General features: G+C 52.5%; 1 protein-coding gene across 1 annotated transcript; it reads left to right on the top strand.

Annotated features, from left to right (window-relative positions):
* Window positions 1-2,814: 2,814 nt before the first annotated feature.
* On the top strand, window positions 2,815-8,991 carry PIRT (phosphoinositide interacting regulator of transient receptor potential channels). Its single transcript, XM_054846633.1, has 2 exons — window positions 2,815-2,945; window positions 8,569-8,991. Exons 1-2 carry the CDS (start codon window positions 2,943-2,945, stop codon window positions 8,989-8,991), a joined length of 426 nt encoding a protein of 141 aa, XP_054702608.1. The 5' UTR covers window positions 2,815-2,942.
* Window positions 8,992-19,353: the final 10,362 nt, after the last annotated feature.

Here is a 19,353-nt window from a genome sequence, read left to right as displayed (position 1 = left end):
TGGGGGAGTGTGGAGGTGTTTGTGAAATGAATAGGGCCATGTGATGGGGTATCTGGCAGAAGCACAGGGCTGGATGCTCCCCAGCAGGGCAGAAGCTCAGTTCAGCCTGGAGATGGTGCAGAACCAAGGTGTGAAATGCATCGTGCTGCAGGTGCTGAAATGAAACCTTCCCACCTCTTTGTTTTTGTTTTTTTTTTCACCCCAGCTGCTCCTTTAGGCCAAATAATTTATCCCCTTGGACCTGCACTAGGGAACCCAAATCCACTCAACTCTGCCAATTCTAGACAATCTTTTCATCTGTTCATCTGTTCACATAAATACTCCCTGAACACCCCCAAAACACCTGGCTCCTTAGGCTGCTGGTTCCCAGATCAATGGGCAATGGAGCTCACCCTGTTACCCCAGGGCTTGCCCGTTGTGCTCAGCTAACACATCCACTCCCATCAAGAGGTGAGGACAGACCACAGACTAGGATGCTGAGCTCATCCCACCTCTGCCCCTCTCTGCCCCTGCCCAGCCTGACCCACTGCCCCTTAATGAAGAGCTCCATAACCTATCCCATGCCCACCTACCACTGGCTAGAGGTCTACACAGAGCTGAGTTAAAGGACTTCATCTTGACAAACAGCCCCTGGTCTTCCTGCCTGAGCTCTCCACACCTGGATCAGCTGATTTCCCCCCACCCTGACCCACAGCCCCTCTGGACCCTCCTCCTCCCCTTCCAGCCCCATGTGCTGCCCAGGGATGCTCTGCACCCACCACCATCCTTGTGGGTGTTGTGGTTTAACTCCAGCCAGCAACTCAGCCCCACACAGCCACTCACTCAGTCACCCCAGTGGGATGGGGAAGAGAATTGGAAGAGTAAAAGTGAGAAAACTCGTGGGTTGAGATAAAGACAGTTTAACAGGTAAAACAAAAGCCGTGAACAAGCAAAGTAAAACAAGGACTTCATTCCCCACTTCCCATCACAGGCAGAAGTTCAGCCATCTCCAGGAAAGCAGGGCTCCATCATGCCTAACGGTGACTTGCGAAGACAAACACCATCACTCCAAACATCCCCCCCTCCTTCCTTCTTCTTCCCCCAGCCCCTTATATGTGGAGCATGACGTCATATGGTATGGAATATCCCTTTGGTCATTGGAGTCAGCTGTCCCGGCTGTGTCCCCTCCAACTCCTTGTGCACCCCCAGCTACTCACTGGTGGGGTGGGGTGAGGAGCAGAACAGCCCTTGGCTCTGTGTAAGCACTGCTCAGCAGTGACTAAAACATCCCTGTGTTATCAATCAGCACTGTTTCCAGCACAAATCCAAAACACAGCCCTGTACCAGCTGCTATGGAGAAAATTCACTCTATCCCAGCCGAAACCAGCACAGCGGGGCATGCCCATCCTCATGAGAGCTCCACAACTGCTTGCCCATCCCATCCCATTCCACTCCCTGGACAGGTCTGTGGCACAACTTAGGTACCGTTACTTACTGCACCAAACCAACAAAGAGCCCTCGGGGACGGAGACAGCCCCACTGATGCTGGAACCTGGCCCTGGCCGCCAGTAATGTCTCTGTCAGGCTGGATCCCTTCCCTGCAGCAAGTGGATTCACACTGATGTAAGAAGGTATTAAAATTTGGCTGTGGGTTCATGAAAGGAGGCAGTGTGCCAGAGCCACCTCCCTCTTCCATCCCCCTCCTTGTAATGGACTCAGGATGTTAATTAATAGCTAATTGCTCGTATCTTGCATCCCTCTAATGTCTCAAGAAGGAGCCTCAAAGTGCTTTGCAGACACTGGCTACTATCCCCTGCTTTAAGAGTGTTGAAATTGCAGCCCAGAGATGTTTCAGGAACTTGCTGATGATCCAAGTCTGGATCAGAAACAGCCCCCGGTCCTGGATCCCTGCTCCAAGCACCGACCCACCCTGCCTCTCCTGCCACACCACTGGACTGCCTCCCAAACTGCGGCCTTTTATAAAACCCTCCCAGGCAAGCTGTCCAGAAGTCAGCCTTGCAGGGGCCCGAGACAGGGAAACAAAGAGTTAAACAATATACTGATAGACTGGTGAGCTCATCAGAGCTGGGATATGCTCCATTGTTTATTAGACTCTTAACAGAGCCCAGTAGACAACATCCAGAGGGATGTGGGGCTGGGACTGAACCCGGCTTAGGAGAGCGGGACCTTCTGCTGCAGCCTGTCCCACCGTCAGTGGGGTGGGCAGCCATCCCTCACCACTCACCACGTAAGTAGGATGGATTCCCATGGGTTTGGCTCTGGGGGTGGTGGAAAGGGAGAGGGAATACAGCATGGCAAGGCTGGGGGTCATCCTTTTGCTGAGACCTGGAAAGGGACTTGCAGATGTTCTTTGCTCAGCAAGACCCTGAGCGTGTTGCTGACCATCTAAACTGTGGGTGATGCTGGAAAGCTGCTCCCAGGGGATGCAGGCGGCTGGGCCCAACCCAGCTCCACTACACCAGCAAATGGACACTGGCTCCATCTCAATTAACATCCAAGATCTGGCGGAGCTTGTAGGTGATGTGAAATCCCCTGACACGTTGCCTCATTTCTCCACCCCTGGTCTCACAGCAGAGCTAGCCAGTCTGCGGGAACGGCTGCCCACATAACCACTGCCAGCCCCCTCCTCGCTCTGGGGCGAGCAGGGGCGTGGGGACAGGAGCAGAAAGCATGGGGCGTTAGTACTCCTGCCTGGCACCAGCACAACTCTCCCTGTCTTCTCCCAGAGCAGAGCCCGCTCAGCCCAGCAGGATCAGGCCCTCTTCAGGCTGACACACAGCGACAGAAAGCTGGATACTCCGAGCTGCTCCTCCTGTGCCCGCAGGAACCGGCGGCTGGGTTCCTCTGCGGCGTGCTCAGGGGATGTTTAGTGCAAGCAGCCGCCTCAGCTCCTGCAGCGAGCCACTACCCGCCGGTGACAGCTGGGACGACAGAGGCACGGCATGGTGAGTGGGCTCTCCATGCTCGGTCCCTTCCCGCGGGATTCCCTGTCCCGACACCTGCACAAGGAGCGGGGTGCTGCCCCCCCATCAGCACCCCCCAGGTGCAGGTCCCTGAGGCAGGCGTGTGGCTGCGGGGCTTGCGCTTTTTGTGGGAGGCTGCAGGCAGGGCAGGGCAGGTCCCCCACCTGCCCCACCGCCACCGGGAAGCAGCCCCCAGTGCCCAGCTTAGTGTCTTGGGGACCTTGGGCACGCTGGGTCACTGAATATACATCTCACTCCTGTTCACTTTGTACCGGGTTGGTAGCTGATCTCAATTCAATTTGGCCAGTGCTAATTGTCTAACAACAAGTTTCTGCAAAGTGCGTGCATGCACACGTCCGTCAGCACAGCAGCCTCCTTTCCCACCCCCGTCATGGTCACACAAGTGCTCTAGAGCAGCTTACCTCTTCTCCTGGCAAACATGGACCCCCCACTGTTATCTGGGGGGGTTCTGATACAGTCCTGTTAAACAGAAGGACTGATTAAAGAGTCAGACCAAGACACCCCAGAGCAGCAGGAAAAGCCGTGCTCCAAAAAGCCCTTCTTGGTTTTCCTCTATTCCTCAACACTACAGTTTCCTCCCAGCTGGGACCCACCAGTGAGGACTTTGCTGCCCACCCATTGGGATTGCAGGCAGGACACATCTTCTGGCTGAAGGACAAATGAACCCTTTGGGTCTTACTCCAAGACCCTGCAGAGCACCTGATGTTGCTGTTTGCCAGGGGACCATCCTAAGTCATCTGGAGGCCACTGGAAACCCCAGAGAGCCATGGGGAAGCAGGGAGGGTGTGGGGTTCCCTCTCTGTGGAACAGCTTGTGGATTTGGTGGGGCAGTATGTAGGTCTTAGATGGCCAGGTTGGGGAAATGCGTGCACATCTGTGTTCAGGTGACTTCCACCCAACTGTCCTATAGCAGTGGTGGTACTGGTGCCAGGCAGACCAGAGATCACTCACTTTGTCTGCTTGGGGGTGGCTGGCAGGGTCTAAGCCCTCAGGAAAAGCCTGGACAGGCCTGGCCCTCCATCCAGGCTGGTGTCTTTGCTTCTCCCCAGCATAAATCAGGGCAAGCCACATCCATGGAGTGCAGAGCTCACTTTTTGTTTTTTCCTCAAAATTTTCTTTTCCATGATGGTTGATTGCCAGAGGGATGTGGGTCTGGAGGTGAACCTGCCTTAGGAGAGCAGGAGCTTCTTCTGCTGTCTGTTCCATGCCTGGTGGAGTGGGGAACTTTCTTCAGGGAAGAGGCTTGACAGCAGATAAGATGGCAAAATATATCTATAAACTTGGCCTAGATTTTCAGCAACATTTGGCAGTTGGTTTGCAAAATACTTAACTTTTCCTCCAGTGATTTGTGTGGTAAAACACAGGACAGAGACCCCAAATGCTGCAGCCCCTCCACACACAGCAGCACCACCACCACCACCCATGGTTCTGCAGGTCCATGCTCACCCACACCACCGGTGCTCCCATGGGATGGCACCCGCTTAGTCCTAGGGCAAAGTCCAGCTCCACTTTGGGATACTGAGAGGGGTCTTCATGAGATAGAGCCAGATGGAGATGGACACCAGACCCTGGGGCGAGACTGTCTGAGCTGGGGAAGCCCCGGTGTTCCTGACTGTGCAATGTGGGAGGCAGAAGTGGCAGAAACCACTTGCAGAGGGGACTTAAGCAGAGCATGTAAGAAGTTCCTGAAGAATCAGGGCTGCCTCCCCAAATAAGAGGGAGATGGCCAGGCTGAGGACTGGACTGGGAGAGTAAATCTAGCTCCTGCATGGCCGGGAGGACACAGGCCTGTCATAAGAGCAGAGCCTTCAGATCAGGCTGTTGCCCCACTTTTAGCACAGCTCTGGCCACATCTGCAGGTTGTTTGCACCATCTCATGTCCTGGACTGGGATGCCAGTCCTGAGAGCTGCTGCTGCTGGGGGCTGGCAGGTGAGGAACGCCATCCATGGCTGGGATGGGCTGAGGGACCTGGGGCAGAGCCCCTCTGCTCTGCTGAGCCCAAAGCTCTCTCCTCAGCACCACCAAGGTCTAGGAAGTACCCAAGTGTGTGCTGTGCTGCTTTGGCACTGGGGTCCCCAGAAACACTAGCAAACGGGCCCCAGTGGATGTCCCAGCTCAGAAACCAAACATCACCACACAAAGCATCAGAAGAGCAAAGAGAGGAGAAATAGAATCACATAAGGCTCTTACGTATGGAGAGAGGAAAGAAAGACCCCAGTGTTAGCTCCACTGCCAACAGCTGCCCAAGATTTCAGAGGCAGCAGCAGCAGCACACCACCAGATGTGAAACCCGAGATGTGCTCTGGAGGCATTTTCAAGCCAGCAAACAGTCATCTGCTGACGCTCTCCTTACAACAATAATGATTAAAAAAATTGGGAGAAATCTGATAGCGTTATCCTACCAGGCTGCTCAGTACAACCATTGCATCTTCAAATATGAGCACATCTGTGATGAATTAGGGATGGAGCATGGGCAGAGCAAGAACTGAAATCGCATTAGCTCTCCCAAGAGCTGCAGATACATGCAGTGCTCACAAACACATTCCCAGCCACTTGCAGTGAGTGAAATCCTTCACTAGCTGACAGTGGGGAAAAATGTGACCAAAAAAGCATGCTTTTCCAGGAAGTGCCAGAAAAATGATCAATATCTGGGAATTGTGGTGAGAGGGGTGGTTTTGCCAGAAAATAAAAGGGGGGGAAAATATCCGCTCTAGTGTAAATGCAAACCTGAGAGGAAGATGATGGTTTCTGCAGGAGCCTGGCATTAATGCTCTGCAAAATGAAGAGGAAGGTGCTTTGCAGAGCTCAGAGTACCACTGGATGTGGAGGCAGGGAGGCAGCACACAGGCAAGCAGGGAGTGGGGTGCCTGAAAGATGGGGCAGGACAGATTGCATTAGACTGCTGAGATATGAGATCTGGGCATTATTCCAGAGAAGAAAGCAAATTTCCAACCACCAAGCCAAATTAAAATTATACAGTGGCTTGATCGTAAGACCTCTCCACAATGACTGTTACAAGGAGAAGGCCAAGAAATGCCACAACTGCCTAGGATGAAATTTCAGGAAGAACCTTGCAAAAGATTTGAGCTAGAAGAGGGGAATCACAACGCAGCAATGCTACAAGCAAGGCAGCTGGTGGACAGGTTGCACACCACAGCCAAGCAAGGAATTATCCAGGGATCTGGGCTCATCTCTGCAAAACTGCAGCTGGTGGGTTTTTTTGGATGGCTGGGCTGACTCCTAGGCAGGTTGTACAGGTGGAAGCAGAGCAAATGTGTTGGCCCATGCAGAGCTCACTGTCTTCTCAGAACAGTGGACATTGCTGTCAGCATTTGTTTTTTGGCTCAGGAGCCTGTGGCTGCCTGGAGCTACAACTTACAGAAGGAAGCGATGAGTTGCGCTGCATCACAGAAGCTGACAGCAGAGGAAGTTGTACCCAGTCACCCGCATGTCTAACATGGCTGTAGCCATCAAAATAAACTCTCGTGGCAGCTCGTGCTTCTCCAAAGCCAAGGGGTTAGCATGCTCTACTGCAATCACTCCAGCAGAGATAGGGTTACCATCTCGAAAGGAAGAGAAACAAAAAACAGAGCTTGCTACTCTGACCAAACTTACCTGCCTTGTCAAGTGCTTGATCACGCCTGATAAAGCACTGTAGAATATGTATCAGGATGGCAGAAATGTATCCCCTCCTCTGCCCCCATCTGTCCAGAGAGGGGTGAGAGCTGCGGATGGGATGTGTCCGTTGCTCTTGGCTTTTGTTTTTAGGTTGTTGATCCAAGTTTGGCGAACCTGAAACATCACAAAATACATCGATTACACCAGCTCTGCATTTCTGCAACAGCATCTGTTGAGGGGGGGACTAAATTGAAAAATTACATCTGTCTCTTTTCAGAATAAACCACAAACCTCGGCAGGGGACACAGGTGAAAGGATAAGGGAGGTGCTGGCTGGCCCCCAGCCATCAGCATCCCTAGACGGGCACTGGGCCCAGTATGGCCCAAACACAGGCAGGTTTCCTTAAGACGGTGCCTCTGGAGCTGTGCCAGCTTTGCAGCCTCTGTGCGGCTACACTGATGTGGTTCATGCACTCACATTGATCAGCAGCAACGGGAAACGAGCTGGGGCCACCGGGTTTCATGCTCATCTCATCTCATCTCATCTGCACCTTGTTGCTGCCCGCTGCAGCCACAGACCTTCCAGTGGCATAGGCAGGATGCAAATCCATCCCAGTATCACCCATGATGTGCATGTCCTGGTGAGCCATCCCACGAGCCAGCAGTGGGTCTGGATGCAGCCAGGGATGAACTGAGCAAACACACAGCCCGCGATGCTGTGTGTGCCAAGGGAGGGCCGAAGCAGGGTTTTAAATAAACTGCTCTGGATCAAAGCATGCGTGGTGCTTAGGAAGAGTGGCGGCTCAGGCAGGAGTTCTCTTTGCAAAACACATCTGATTCCTGGGTGTGAAGAACTCATGGCCCCGGCCTCTCCCACCCTCCTCAGCCCTGGTACCTGCATAGGTTCATCTCTGCTGGGCTTCCCAGCAGCAGGGCAGGCAGTGCATCAGGAGCACTCCCCAATCCAGCCTCCTGCCCTTGTCTCCTCGGCAGAGCCCTGAGGAAATAGTGGTTAACATAATGCTCAGCCCTTCCCATTTACCATAATGGTTTCTCCGTGCTAAAGGCACTTTGTTTCTGAGAAAATGCATTTCCTCCTTGAGTTGGTGAAAAAATAATGCCCCCAAAAGCCACACTGCTGACCCAGCCATCACAAGGCAGAGTATGTCGGTGTGCTCCTGCTACTGAGCCCAAGAGCCCTCCTGCAGCAGCCTGCCCCAGCTTACAGCTGGAGAAATATTTCCTGTGTGACAAGCATTTCCCCATCTCCCATCTGTGCATTTCGATAGGAAATGAGAAGCTCCTGTGTTGCGACTACTACAAGGCTGACACGTCTAGGCTGGATGTGGCAGTAAGGAACATCCAGTCCCAGGGACTCGACAGAATCACTCAGCCCGTGGGTGGGTGATTTCTGCTCTCCCACTGAGCAGTCCTGACATGGCACACTCGTGCCTCGGTTTCCCCACCTGCAAGAGGGACACATGACCATGCCACAAGATGCTGAGGTGTAATTTCGGATCTGGGAGGGAAAGTAGGCCTGGGTATATACTGTTATTCCCCACAGCCAACATCACCAGCCCTGCTCGCAGCACCCTAATACTCCCCTGAAAGCAGCCAAGAGCCCTGGGAGGCTCAGGGTAGCGGGTTCCAATGGACATCTAGTCATCCCACCACTGACTCCCTGTGGGAGCTGGAAGGTCTAAGGACAGGGTCAGGAACTGTGGGAGTCCCAGTGTCCATGGATGGGCAGTGGGACTCCGTAGGCATCCTCAGTCCACCTACCTGCAGGACCCCGTTGCCTACATTTCATTGTTCTCATAGGTATGATGCTCTTTTTCTCTGCAGTGACTCGCAAAAACTTCTCCACCTTCATTTGACTTGGCACTGATTAATGACCAAATGGAAAGTACCCAATCCATCCTCCATCACTAGCCCTGCTCTGCTCTTTCTCTTTTGTCCACCTCAGGTCTCCTCCTCAGATCCCGTCACCATGGAAATTCCCCCCAAGAGCCCTGATGGGAGTGAGAAATCTCCTCAGTCCAAGGAGCTGATGACCAGTAACACGGCCAGCACCCTCTGCATCAGCTCCCGGAGCGAGTCCGTCTGGACCAGTGCATCCAGAAGCAAGTGGGACATATACCACAAGCCCGTCATTGTCGTGTCTGTGGGAGCAGCCATCTTCCTCTTCGGGATGGTCATCACCAGCCTGTCTTGCATCCAAATCAAGAACAAAAACGTTTACAAAATGTGTGGCCCGGCGTTCCTGTCCTTGGGACTGATGCTCCTCGTTTGTGGCCTTGTCTGGATCCCCATCATCCGGAAGAAGCAGAAGCAGAGACAGAAGTCACAGTTTCTGCAGACCCTCAAGTCCTTCTTCTTTAACCGCTGAAGGCAGCCCAGGACCTTCCTGGGAAGGGTCCCCTCCCATCTACCTACCTGTGTTGGTTAGTCATAGAAAGAAACATGTTCTTGTACTCTCCTAGAGGATTTCATCCCAATAAGTCTCTTCCCTACAGGTGAAATGCACTGTACCAGTCTTCAGTGTGAAAATGAACTTTGTATTTCATCCAAGCAATCCCAGAAAAAAAGAGAGTAGGATTTTGCAGCTGAGTCCAGCAAGGCAGGTCCGAGCTCTCTGCATCGCCCTCCTCTCCAGTAAGCAACCCAACATCACATATTGGGAAAAGCAAAGCTCCTAAGTAACCTGGATCCACCCAGTAGCTTCTGCAAGATACATCAGCAGAGAGGAGCCAACCAACTACAGAGTGTGAGCAAAGCCCGGTGTGAATACTGCTGGCTGCACACTGCAGTTCAGGTGTAGAAACTGGGAGGCCAGAAGTGGTTCATCCAGAGTTAGCAGAGAGGAGAAGCCAGACAATGTAGTTCCAGACCACTTTGTATCAGAGGAGGCCACCAGAATAAGCAACACATATCACCAAAGCTTAGCAGGACCAGTGATGCCCATGGCCAGGACTTTGTGTCATCAATGTGTTACAGTGGTTGGCTGAGACATGGGGCTCACTCCTTGCTCAGCATGGAGCATTCACAAGCTTTACTTAAGGGTCAAGGCAAGGAGCAGGATCACAAGCAGCATTTTTTTGCTCCCTCTGGCAGAGGGTATTTAAGAAGGGCTGTTCCTCCAGACCTGCAGGGCCAAAGTTGTTTTGCAGCATCTGTCCATTTGCACTGATGTCGTCTGCCAGAGCCGCCCACAAACACTAACCGTCAGCCTAGTCATGCAACCAGAATTGGACCACAGGCAAAAGAGACACGTTCATTATCTCCATCACTCTATTTCTGCCTTTAATAAATGTGTGCCCTGAGGCAATTCACCAAGGAAAGCACGGATCCTTTCCGCATGGTTTTTGCTTTAATTTTATATTTTCGGCAGGCCTGATTTACTTTAAAAGATAAATTTGAAGAGCAAATTCTCAGTCTGAAGAACTGGTCTCACTCTGGACCGCAAAATCTGGGTTGATATAGATAGACCCATAATGTCCAGCTCCCAATTCTGGGTTCAGGCGCTGATTTTTCAGAAGTGCCGATCCAGTCTGGATGCCACAGCAGCCCTTTGCCAGTCTGGTGAGACTCCCCAGCACAGCAAGCACTGGCTCAAAGGCCCTGTCACCCGCTGCAGGGTGAGGATGTGGTTGGTGCTGATAAGAAGCAGAAGAGGAACACAGAAGAGGAGACCCCACCAAGGTCCTCTTTGTAGTCTGCACCTCCGCAGGGAAGCTGAGGCAGCCCCGTTGCTCTTCCAAATGCCGTGGGAGGCAGAGATGCTGGCAGGGGGTGCACTGAGAGAATTTGCAATGTGTTTGCTCTTTGGTTTCAGACGGGCAGGGTATGATATCCTCCATCAACTGCTGATGAAAGGAAGCTGATGTAAGCCCTCAGCTTCCTCTAACCCAGTATCCCACATCTACCAACAGCTCCCAAGGAACTCTGGAGAAAACACAAGAAATGGGGCATGCAGACAATAGCCCTTCTCCTGGCTAATGTCCACCTCCTAGCTAACAGCAGCACAGACCAAGGCAGAGGTTACTCCAGACTGCTGTTTAGCAGCCACTGATATAGCCAACATGCCCACCTCCTCCTGTTTTGCCCGCTTTTTCAAATCAGTTTGTACTTTCAGTCTCTGCAACATCCTGGAGCCACGATTCCTTCAAGCTGTCTAATTTGCCAGACAGGCTGGAAGCTCTGCATAGCATCAGGAGACATGGCAAAAGCAGAGGGTAACAGATCCTGCTGCTCCAGGCCAGCGGGCACCCAGCAGGTCAGTTAAAGGGGAGATGTGTTTGCTGTAGTCAAGGATCTTGAAGCTGTAGCTGTGGGAACTGTGCTCAGGGCCAAGAGTTGATTCCATGTGGGGAAATATTTAACCTCCTCCTAGCCATCGCTGGATGAACCCCCTTATTTCTGAAACTGGTGCCACATCAACATTTCTGCCTGCAAATATGGTCCAAGGTGCCCATGGCCCAAAGCCTTCAAGTAGAAGCATCTGTGCTACCACAACCTGGCTAACACGATTAACCAGGGAGCTTTGGCTCACCTTGACGCTGCTTCCAGGCTCCCACCAGTATGTGACCAAGGCTGGCCAGTGCCATGTGCCTGGAGATCCCCTCCACCAGTATTGGAGAGCTTGAGGAGGCAGCTCCCAGCCTGGCAGCTGACACAGCTGGATTACGAGTATTCGAGCAACGCACGTCCCTTTGCCCCAGGCTCAACCTGCCCCTGAGTTTTGTTTCCTGGGTGGTGCAGACACGTGTGTCCCTGGCCAGCCGGTGCCAGGTTTGTGAATGGGGTGAACAAGGTGTATGATCTGGCACTGGACCCAGTAAACCTCCATTTGTTCTTCAGCCATTCATCATGCCGTGCAATGCTTTGCTTGTTTTTGCAATCCTGCCTTGGCACTAGGCAGCAGTCTCTATTGATTTAGCTGCAACGGGCAGAGGACGCTCTCAAAACTCCTACTTGGGGGGCAGCTGCAGTCAGAAGAGCAGACAAACATCAGGAGTCATGAGAGGGAAATCACAGAGCAATGTGAAGGGCATCACCAGGTCCTGACTGGCTGCAGCCTGCAGATCTGGTCACAGATGGGCATCCTAAAGCTGCACAGTCTGGAGGAGGCACCTGGAAATGGACCCTGCTGCAAACAGCTCTGCTGTGGCAAGAGACTGCTCAGCCTGGGCTAGCTGTCCAAAGGGATGCGACGGGAGGACTAGAAGTACTGAACTCCTGGGGAGAGGGAGCGGGGCTCCTGCTCTCCATATCTCACGACCAAGGATAAGGAGATAGTCAGTGAAATATTAATAGGATGAGAAGTCATTGAGACCAAGATTCTAATGGGATTCCAGACTGGTCATTTATAACAGGAATATAGGTTTAATTAAAGCAAAAATTTCCCAAAGGACTTTCATATTGCTGCTCTGGTCTCACGTCTGTTGTTTTGTGCCTGCTGGTAGAGAGGGGAGGCTCCATTGTAAGGTGTTTGGGGCAGAGGATGGTGTGGCATCCCAGGGCCACCGTGCAGGGGGCTAACTCAGGACATCGGGAGCAGGAAGAGTGGGGCTGGTGCTGCAGGTTGGTTTGGGTGCTGGCCATGTGCCCTGGGCGAGGGTCTCAGGTCTGTGGATGTGCTCAGTGGACACTTCTGTTGGGGTGTGAGGAGCACGTGGGTGGAACAGGAAAGTGCCTGGCAAAAGGATGGAGCCTGCCCAGGTGAGGGTAAAGGCAATAGCCCAGGTATCAGCAAAGTTTATTGAGAAGAGGAGAGGGCATTTATCAGGTAGATCTTACCATTTGCTGCCCAGATCTGTACAGGGACAGTGAGGTAAAGGGAGAGAAGTGTTAACTGAGGGAAAGCTAGATTAACAGCTTGAAGATCAACATGCAGATGGAAGTCTGGCAACAAATGGGAACTCTCCACTTTGTTGCACAGGTTATAAATGACTGATTACTGCTGGGAAGTTGGGTGGACTTTGCATTTGTGCATGCAATGTGAAGAGCTCCCAGCACTGGAAAATGCATCATTCTCTTGTATGAGAGAGGCTGAGCTGGAGCAACTTAGGGAAACAGAGATGCAGGGTATCCTGGAGGCTGCTCATGAAACCTGGAGGGTTTCATTAGGAGCTGACATAAAACGCGTGCCCTACTGTGGCCCAGAAAAACACCACAGGGCTGCCAAAAAGTGACATCCTGTCTCTGTGCTGTGGGACCAGTGAACTTCCACATCCTGCTGATGTGGGAGACTGCAGAGGCAGAAAGTATCCGTGGATTCAGAATGGGTCCATGGGGAGCAGATGGCAGAAAGGGCTGGGCTTACGTGCTGTCTCCTCCTGCCATTGCTGAAGTCAGCACTGGGCTAGAGGGACCTTTGATCTGACCACAGGGCAGTTCCTGTCTTTGGGTCATTCCCATGCACCCACAAAGCACTGAGTGCTCCCCAATATTCCTCTCTATTCCCACTGAAGCCTGTTTGAATCCCGGTGTGATGCTTTGGATAAGACGAAAGAAAACTGTATTTTAAGAAAATATCATGTTATCCAGCAAACATAATTACACTCAGCTCTCATTAAAGCAAGCTTAGATGGGATCTGCTAGCTTCCCCTGTTCTATAAAAAGAACAGGAAATCCATTACAAAATTCATTATCTCTGCAGAGCAGTTCGAAGAGGAAATATATCTCCTGCATCTCAAAGGTCAGACCCCAGCAAACCCGCCGAGCAGGCTCCACTGCCGGATGACGCCCTGCTACAGGGCGTCTACAACAGCTTCTTCATTCCTGGGCTTCAACAAAAGTTAAACCTGCCCAAAGATACTGCACACCCGTGTTGCATACCTCCCTCTGAGGATGTTAAATTGTGGTTTATCTCACTTCACGTTAACTGGATTCATCCTTGGGGTAATCTGCAGATTTCTGCAGCTGCTGCTGGGAATTGCACTAACACGAACCCCTCTCCTCTGGGGTATAAATGATTTAACTGTGGAAGGAAGCAGGTGACCACTGGTGTCTGTAAGCGCACATATATATTCCTCTGAGCACTTCCACCACTCCTTTCTGGAAACACGGCTGAGGGCTCAGGGGGCTGTGGGGGCTGATATCCCGAGTTTCAGATTCATGTCTGTGTCTGGATATGAGCCGGGCGACCAGTACAGCATGCAGCCTGAAATGCTGCTGGTACTTCCTTGCACCTTAAGGAGCAGATGACATCCCACCGGGATGAACTGCAATCACCCATCCCACACTCAAAGCCAGCAGAAGCCTTCCCTGACCTTAATGAGCAGTAATGAGAGCAAGAGTTTTCAGAGGACTCTGAATGCTCACAGTGAGTTTGAAAACCTACAAAAATAAAACCCCAATCCTTACTATTTTCACACTGTTAGGCACATGGAAACTATCAAACCACTCAGACTTGCACTACGGCACAGCTGTAGGAAAGCTGCGAGAGGCAGGTGTGAGCAAACATGCCCCAGCTTTGCCCTTAACCTTGCTAAGGGGGGAGAGGGAATGCTGAAGTGGGGCTTTCACCCAAACCATGTCAGAGATGGTAGATCTGGTTGTTTCTCACTCAGGTATGGCACTGCTGTGACCTGGGTGTTTCCAGGGGAGGAAATGCCTCCAGCCATTCAGTTGATCAGAGCTGCCCGGGCACGCGTGTGCAGTCCCAGCCAGGGTTGGGAGCTCCCCTGCATGGAGCTGGGTGCTGCAGCAACAAAAGTAGTTGTGTTTTCTCTTCTTGTTTTTCTTCCACTCAACCAGAATATCAGGTTGCAACAGAATTCAGCACCAAAAGTGAAACTGTTTACTTCCAATGCTCTGACCCAGGATATTTAAAGCTCTGCTCCTCTACATGCAGCAGCATCGGGGATGGTAAAAATCCTGTTCACTGTATGATGGGATTTGCAGCATCCAGGCCACCATGAATGCTGAAGGCTCAGGGGCTTCAGAGACGTCAGTCTCCATCCCAGCCTCCCTTGTCAGCACCCCTGTGAAGGAAATGCCATGAATCCTAGCCTGCTCCCAGTCTGGCTGGTGCGGCCTGGTTTAAACCCAGCCTGAACCCCCAGTCCTGCCATGAACCTCTGAAGTACCATGGTGGAGGGGTATTCAGGACACCAGCAAAAAGCAATTGAAAATGTCCCCCCACCTCACTTTTCTTGGTTTCAAGACCTGCTTGGGCCCCATTAGGGGTTACAAAACTTTCCATCCCCTTCCATGCTGGGGGTGCAGGACAAGAGGCTGGGGGGGTAGGGCTACAGTGGGGGCTCAGGACCCCACTCATGGGTTGGGGCGGGCTACAGCCTTAAACTCTGGCAAGGGTGGCTGGGCAACTGCGCTCTGGGTAACCTGTGTCAATCTAGGGGTGTTGGTTAACCCCTATCGAAGGACCAGGGGGACCCCCTGCCTGCCCAGCAAGTGCTTCCCCCAGTATTCATTTAACTGGGAGCTTCCTTTGAGGCTTCTGAGCCTCAAAGTTTAAACTGTCTAGTCCAAACTCCATCCCTGGGTTGCTCAATCCCTCTTTGGTCCACCAATGGCCTTTCCAGCATGTGCCAGCCCACATCTGCAAGGCTCTGTGAAGGCAGGTGGAGAAATTCGGCTCCTCCACCTCCCTCTTGTCCTCATGGACTCTTGCAAGGAGATGCTGCTTTATTTGCAGTCCTGCTGTGGCTCAGCAGCCCTGGCTGGAGCCTGCACTCACCTGTGGAGGTGGGGCCCAAATACTTATTGGTGTACCTGTGTCAGTGCAAGGAAAGACCCTTTCAACTGCATTGCGTAGCCCTGGAGCTGAGTGCGTGTGTAGTACGGCACCACGTACCTCTGTGGTGAATACACACAAGCCAGTAAGGCTCAGTCTCTCCTAGATAGACTGGCAGTGATGCTCTGGTGTGTCTCTCTGGGTGATGGCTGATCTTCAGAGGGAATGAGTGGAGCCCTGGAGAGGGTCTGCGGGAGGAGGTGCCTTCCGCCGGTTTGCCCTGCCCTCACATCCCTCTGGAGATGAAACATGGACCGCAGCTGCCTGTACCTCCCATGGCACCGTTGGAGGGGACTGCTGCTCCTGACTGCCCCATGGTGCTGCACCATCAACCAGAATCTCCTGGGCAGCTCTCACAGATAGGTATTTATTTTGGTTTTTATAACTTTTTATACTTGACCAGTCCTTGTGGTGTCCTGTTTGCAGCACTTCTCCCCTGATTCAGGACCTGGAAAGATTTGCTCAGTTTTAAAGCAAAATCCTTGGGACCATTCCTCAGACTGGCAGATTCAGTTGTCATCCTCCAAGGATGCATTTGTGATGAAGGACTGGACTTGTTGGGATGGGGAGGGGGGTTAATATTAAACTATTTTCTGAAGAAAACTCTATGTACTGCTTGGAGAGACCCTCAGTCAGTGTGAGTGGCTATGGGTGGGCAGCAGCACAGTCTGTCAAGAGCTGTCAAGGGAAGCTGTGTCCTTCCATCACCTACCTACCCACCAACCTACCTATCTGTATACGCTTCCCACACAGATAAAAGTTGATTTTAATTCCTGAACAGTTAAGGCAGCCTGATGCTGATGGGTGCTGTGTGGTTTCAGCCCATGGCAGCCAGCACTAGAGGCATGCACTGCAGTTGCCTGCAGCATCACCCACCAGTGGGACATAGTTTTTCCTCTCCCTGCAGATGGAGAGCAGGTTGGCTCATGCCACAGGAGGGAGTGGGACTTTCCCCTCCTCTGCTCTTTCCTTCTCACCTCCTGCAGAGAGTCTGCCTGCATCTCTGGTTCTGGGCAAAGCCCTTAGAGGAGGTCTTAGCCAGGCTTGGCTCCTGCCCAGCCTGCTGCCTGTCTTCTCTAGATGGAAGGAAATATTTCATTGGAAAGTTCTTTCCTGTCCTTTGCCCTGGTAAAGTTTGAAGCTGAGCACAGGCATGGGAAGGACAAACTGGTTTCACAGCTGGAAGTAGCTCAGAAAGCCCTTGCCGGGTTCAGGTAACGAAAATGGTGGTTCAGGCTCCCAAGGCTGTCCCTGGACAAGGTGCAAAACAAGGAGGAAGGGAGGGAGACGGGAGCTTGGGTATTCCACACTTGGCGATGTGCTGGAAGCATTAAGCCGGGGGATTTAAGGGAAGATGCAACTCTGGAGTATATCTTGCCTGATTTAGGAGGGGCCAAAGGACTCAGAAGGGCATCTTACATGTCTGCCTATATGTGTCCCCATGGGATAGTTGGTATTTTGGGAAAGGGTCTCCAGGGAAAGCACTTGGGGGGGGAAGCTCCTCAGGGTTATGGGCTCTTGATGTGTGGCTGAAATAAGGAGAGACCAACAGCCCCAGAGCCAATGTGGGCACATCACAGGGATTCCTTAGGGCAGCAGGCCTGGTTCCTGGCATGCTTTTCCCATCTCCAACAGCGTTAGGAACCAGAAACCCCAAGAACCACATAATCAACAGCCTTTTCTGCTAAAAGCAGCTTTCCCCACTCTTCTGAGAAGATCAGCGATTACCGCTGAGCCAGGCCCTGCAGGTAGATGAGGAGCAGGTCACCAGGCTTGCCCCATGAAAGGCAGTGCGTGTGCGTGGCACTGCCTCTGCTATGGCAAGACTCGGCGGCATCTCTGCCTGAGAGACCAAGGCACTGGACCAGTGATGGCCCTGATGGCTCCCAGTTGAAATCCTTTCTGGGAAAAGCTGCACCCCCCGCCTCTGCCCAGTGACGATAATTGACTCTGTGGTTACAGCCATCATTTAGCGCCTGAGATCCCCCTCAGCTTGGTGGGGAGGGGAGGCTGAAGGTCTGTCTGGTTTTGCTGCCTACTGTGGGTGCTCCCCAGCCGTGGCTGGATCTGCAGGGTTTGGGGTTGTGGGGTGTCAAGTGTGGGGTTCGGTCTGCACCCCACCTACCCCCATGCCTGGACCAGCCCTTAGGGTCCCACTTTGGCCTGGTGTGTCCATGGAATGTGCCAAGTTTTGCACAGTGGTTGGGATAAGCCAGCAACCCTCCTTCCAGTTCTGCTTGCCTTCCACCCCTGAATGCAGCCTAAATCTGAGTCTTTGAACTCCAGAGTAGGGAAGAGGTGGCTGGAAATCGCAGGTGAGTATAACCAGCACTGCCAGCATATTCCTCAGCTCAACATATCTGTTTGCTAGTTGCTCGTGCCGGGGCAGGAGCCTCTGCCCAAGGCAAGCAGCACTGTGCACAGCCGATTACATCAGGTCAGCGGAGGAGCAGGCAGATAAGCTGTCCCCAGGGCACTGCTGCTGCACGCACTCATCACCCTTTGTCTGCTCGCGGAGCAGGTGTGAGTCTAAGCCAGCTCTCGCCTGCTAAATCTGTTGCAATGGTTTTACAGTGGTGCCTGCCAGCACTGGCGGATGCTGCCGTGCAGGTCAGACCCCGGCACTGCCGCTCCCCCACTCTGCACAGGTCTCGCAGATGAGACTGCACAGGGGCATCTCTGGCTGCTGGCCGCTCCTGGGGAGCATCGTAGATCTTGTAGAAGACCTTTCAACAGCCATGTACCCACCAAAGCCACGTGCAAGCCAGAGCCTTACAAAGTTCACAGCACAAAGCTGGGCAGGGCGTGCTGGATCCCCTCTGCACTGTGGTCTGGGTGGGCTGAGCTGCCCCGGCTCAGGGACGTGAAGGGCCCTGTGAAATGTGGGAGTTTCTTTCAGCAGAGGGGAGTGTGTGCTAACCCGCCACGCAACAGAATGGTTTGAAGTGTTGTCCTCTGTGGGATGCTTTCCAGGGGATCAGCACCACCAGCCAGGGCTCAGCAAGGAAGGAGCACTGGGGGATGGAGCCTTCCCTAAATCAGTGTTATTCCTGTCCAGGCATGATGTCTGGGCTCCTTTCCCAGATGTATGATGAAGTAGAATCAATCAATGTCTATCAATCAGTGTCTTTCCCGGGGAGAGGGAGGAGTGTGCTGTTTTTACCATTCCTGTCCTGGGAGATGTCCTGGGAGTTCAATATAAATTGCTCTGCACTTTCATTTGGTCAAGGAAGCTCTTCCTACACTCAGACTTGGGAGGAGAGCGCTTGGAGAGCAGCTTTGCTCCTGAAGCTATGAGTCCCACAGCTGAGACCCCATCCCAAAAAAACCCTCTGACCCTGCATGGAGCTGCTGACCCTCGAAGGAAACCAGTCTCCTTGTGCTGCAGGAGGGAGGTTGCACATCCCTGCCAAAGCTGAGCTCATCTGCAGCCCCTGCATTTATGGCAGTTTGAGCCATTCACCACCACAGGCAGAGCCAGCACTGAGCCGTGGAGCTGTGGCTGGAGATCACCGTGCATGAACCGTCCCTGGGCTGCTCAGTCAAGCAGCACTGAGCTGCCCATCCATTTTCTCCTTATCCTCAGGCAGATATTTCACAAAAACTCAGCCCATGCTAGAGGGAGTTACCTGGGTTTCACTGCAGGACAAACTTTTGAAGGCTCCTTCTGGGGTTTGTCTCCACATGCTGCAGTTAAGTAAATATTGACTGACTCTTGTTAGCCAAAGGTTTTGTCAGACCACTTCCATTCACCTGCTCAAATTCTTGCTGCTCCCAACCAACATGTAAGTTGGGGAAGCGACATTCATTGTTCCCTGTGAAGAACTGGTTTACTCTTGCCGCATACTTCTGCAAACCTGTTCTAGGCCAGCTCCAGGAACAAGTGTTTTCCGCTAACAGCATCTTTCCAGCTATGGCAGAACTGGGCTAGAAAAAGGCAGAAGAGTTAGGCAGAGTTTTCTGCTCTTTTTGAAGTATCTTTGGAGAGAA

The sequence above is a fragment of the Grus americana genome, chromosome 18, assembly GCF_028858705.1.
Source record: "Grus americana isolate bGruAme1 chromosome 18, bGruAme1.mat, whole genome shotgun sequence".
In the NCBI taxonomy this organism is placed as follows: domain Eukaryota; kingdom Metazoa; phylum Chordata; class Aves; order Gruiformes; family Gruidae; genus Grus; species Grus americana.
The sequence above is the reverse complement of the archived record's forward strand: the minus strand, read 5'-3'. Positions and strand labels throughout refer to the sequence as shown.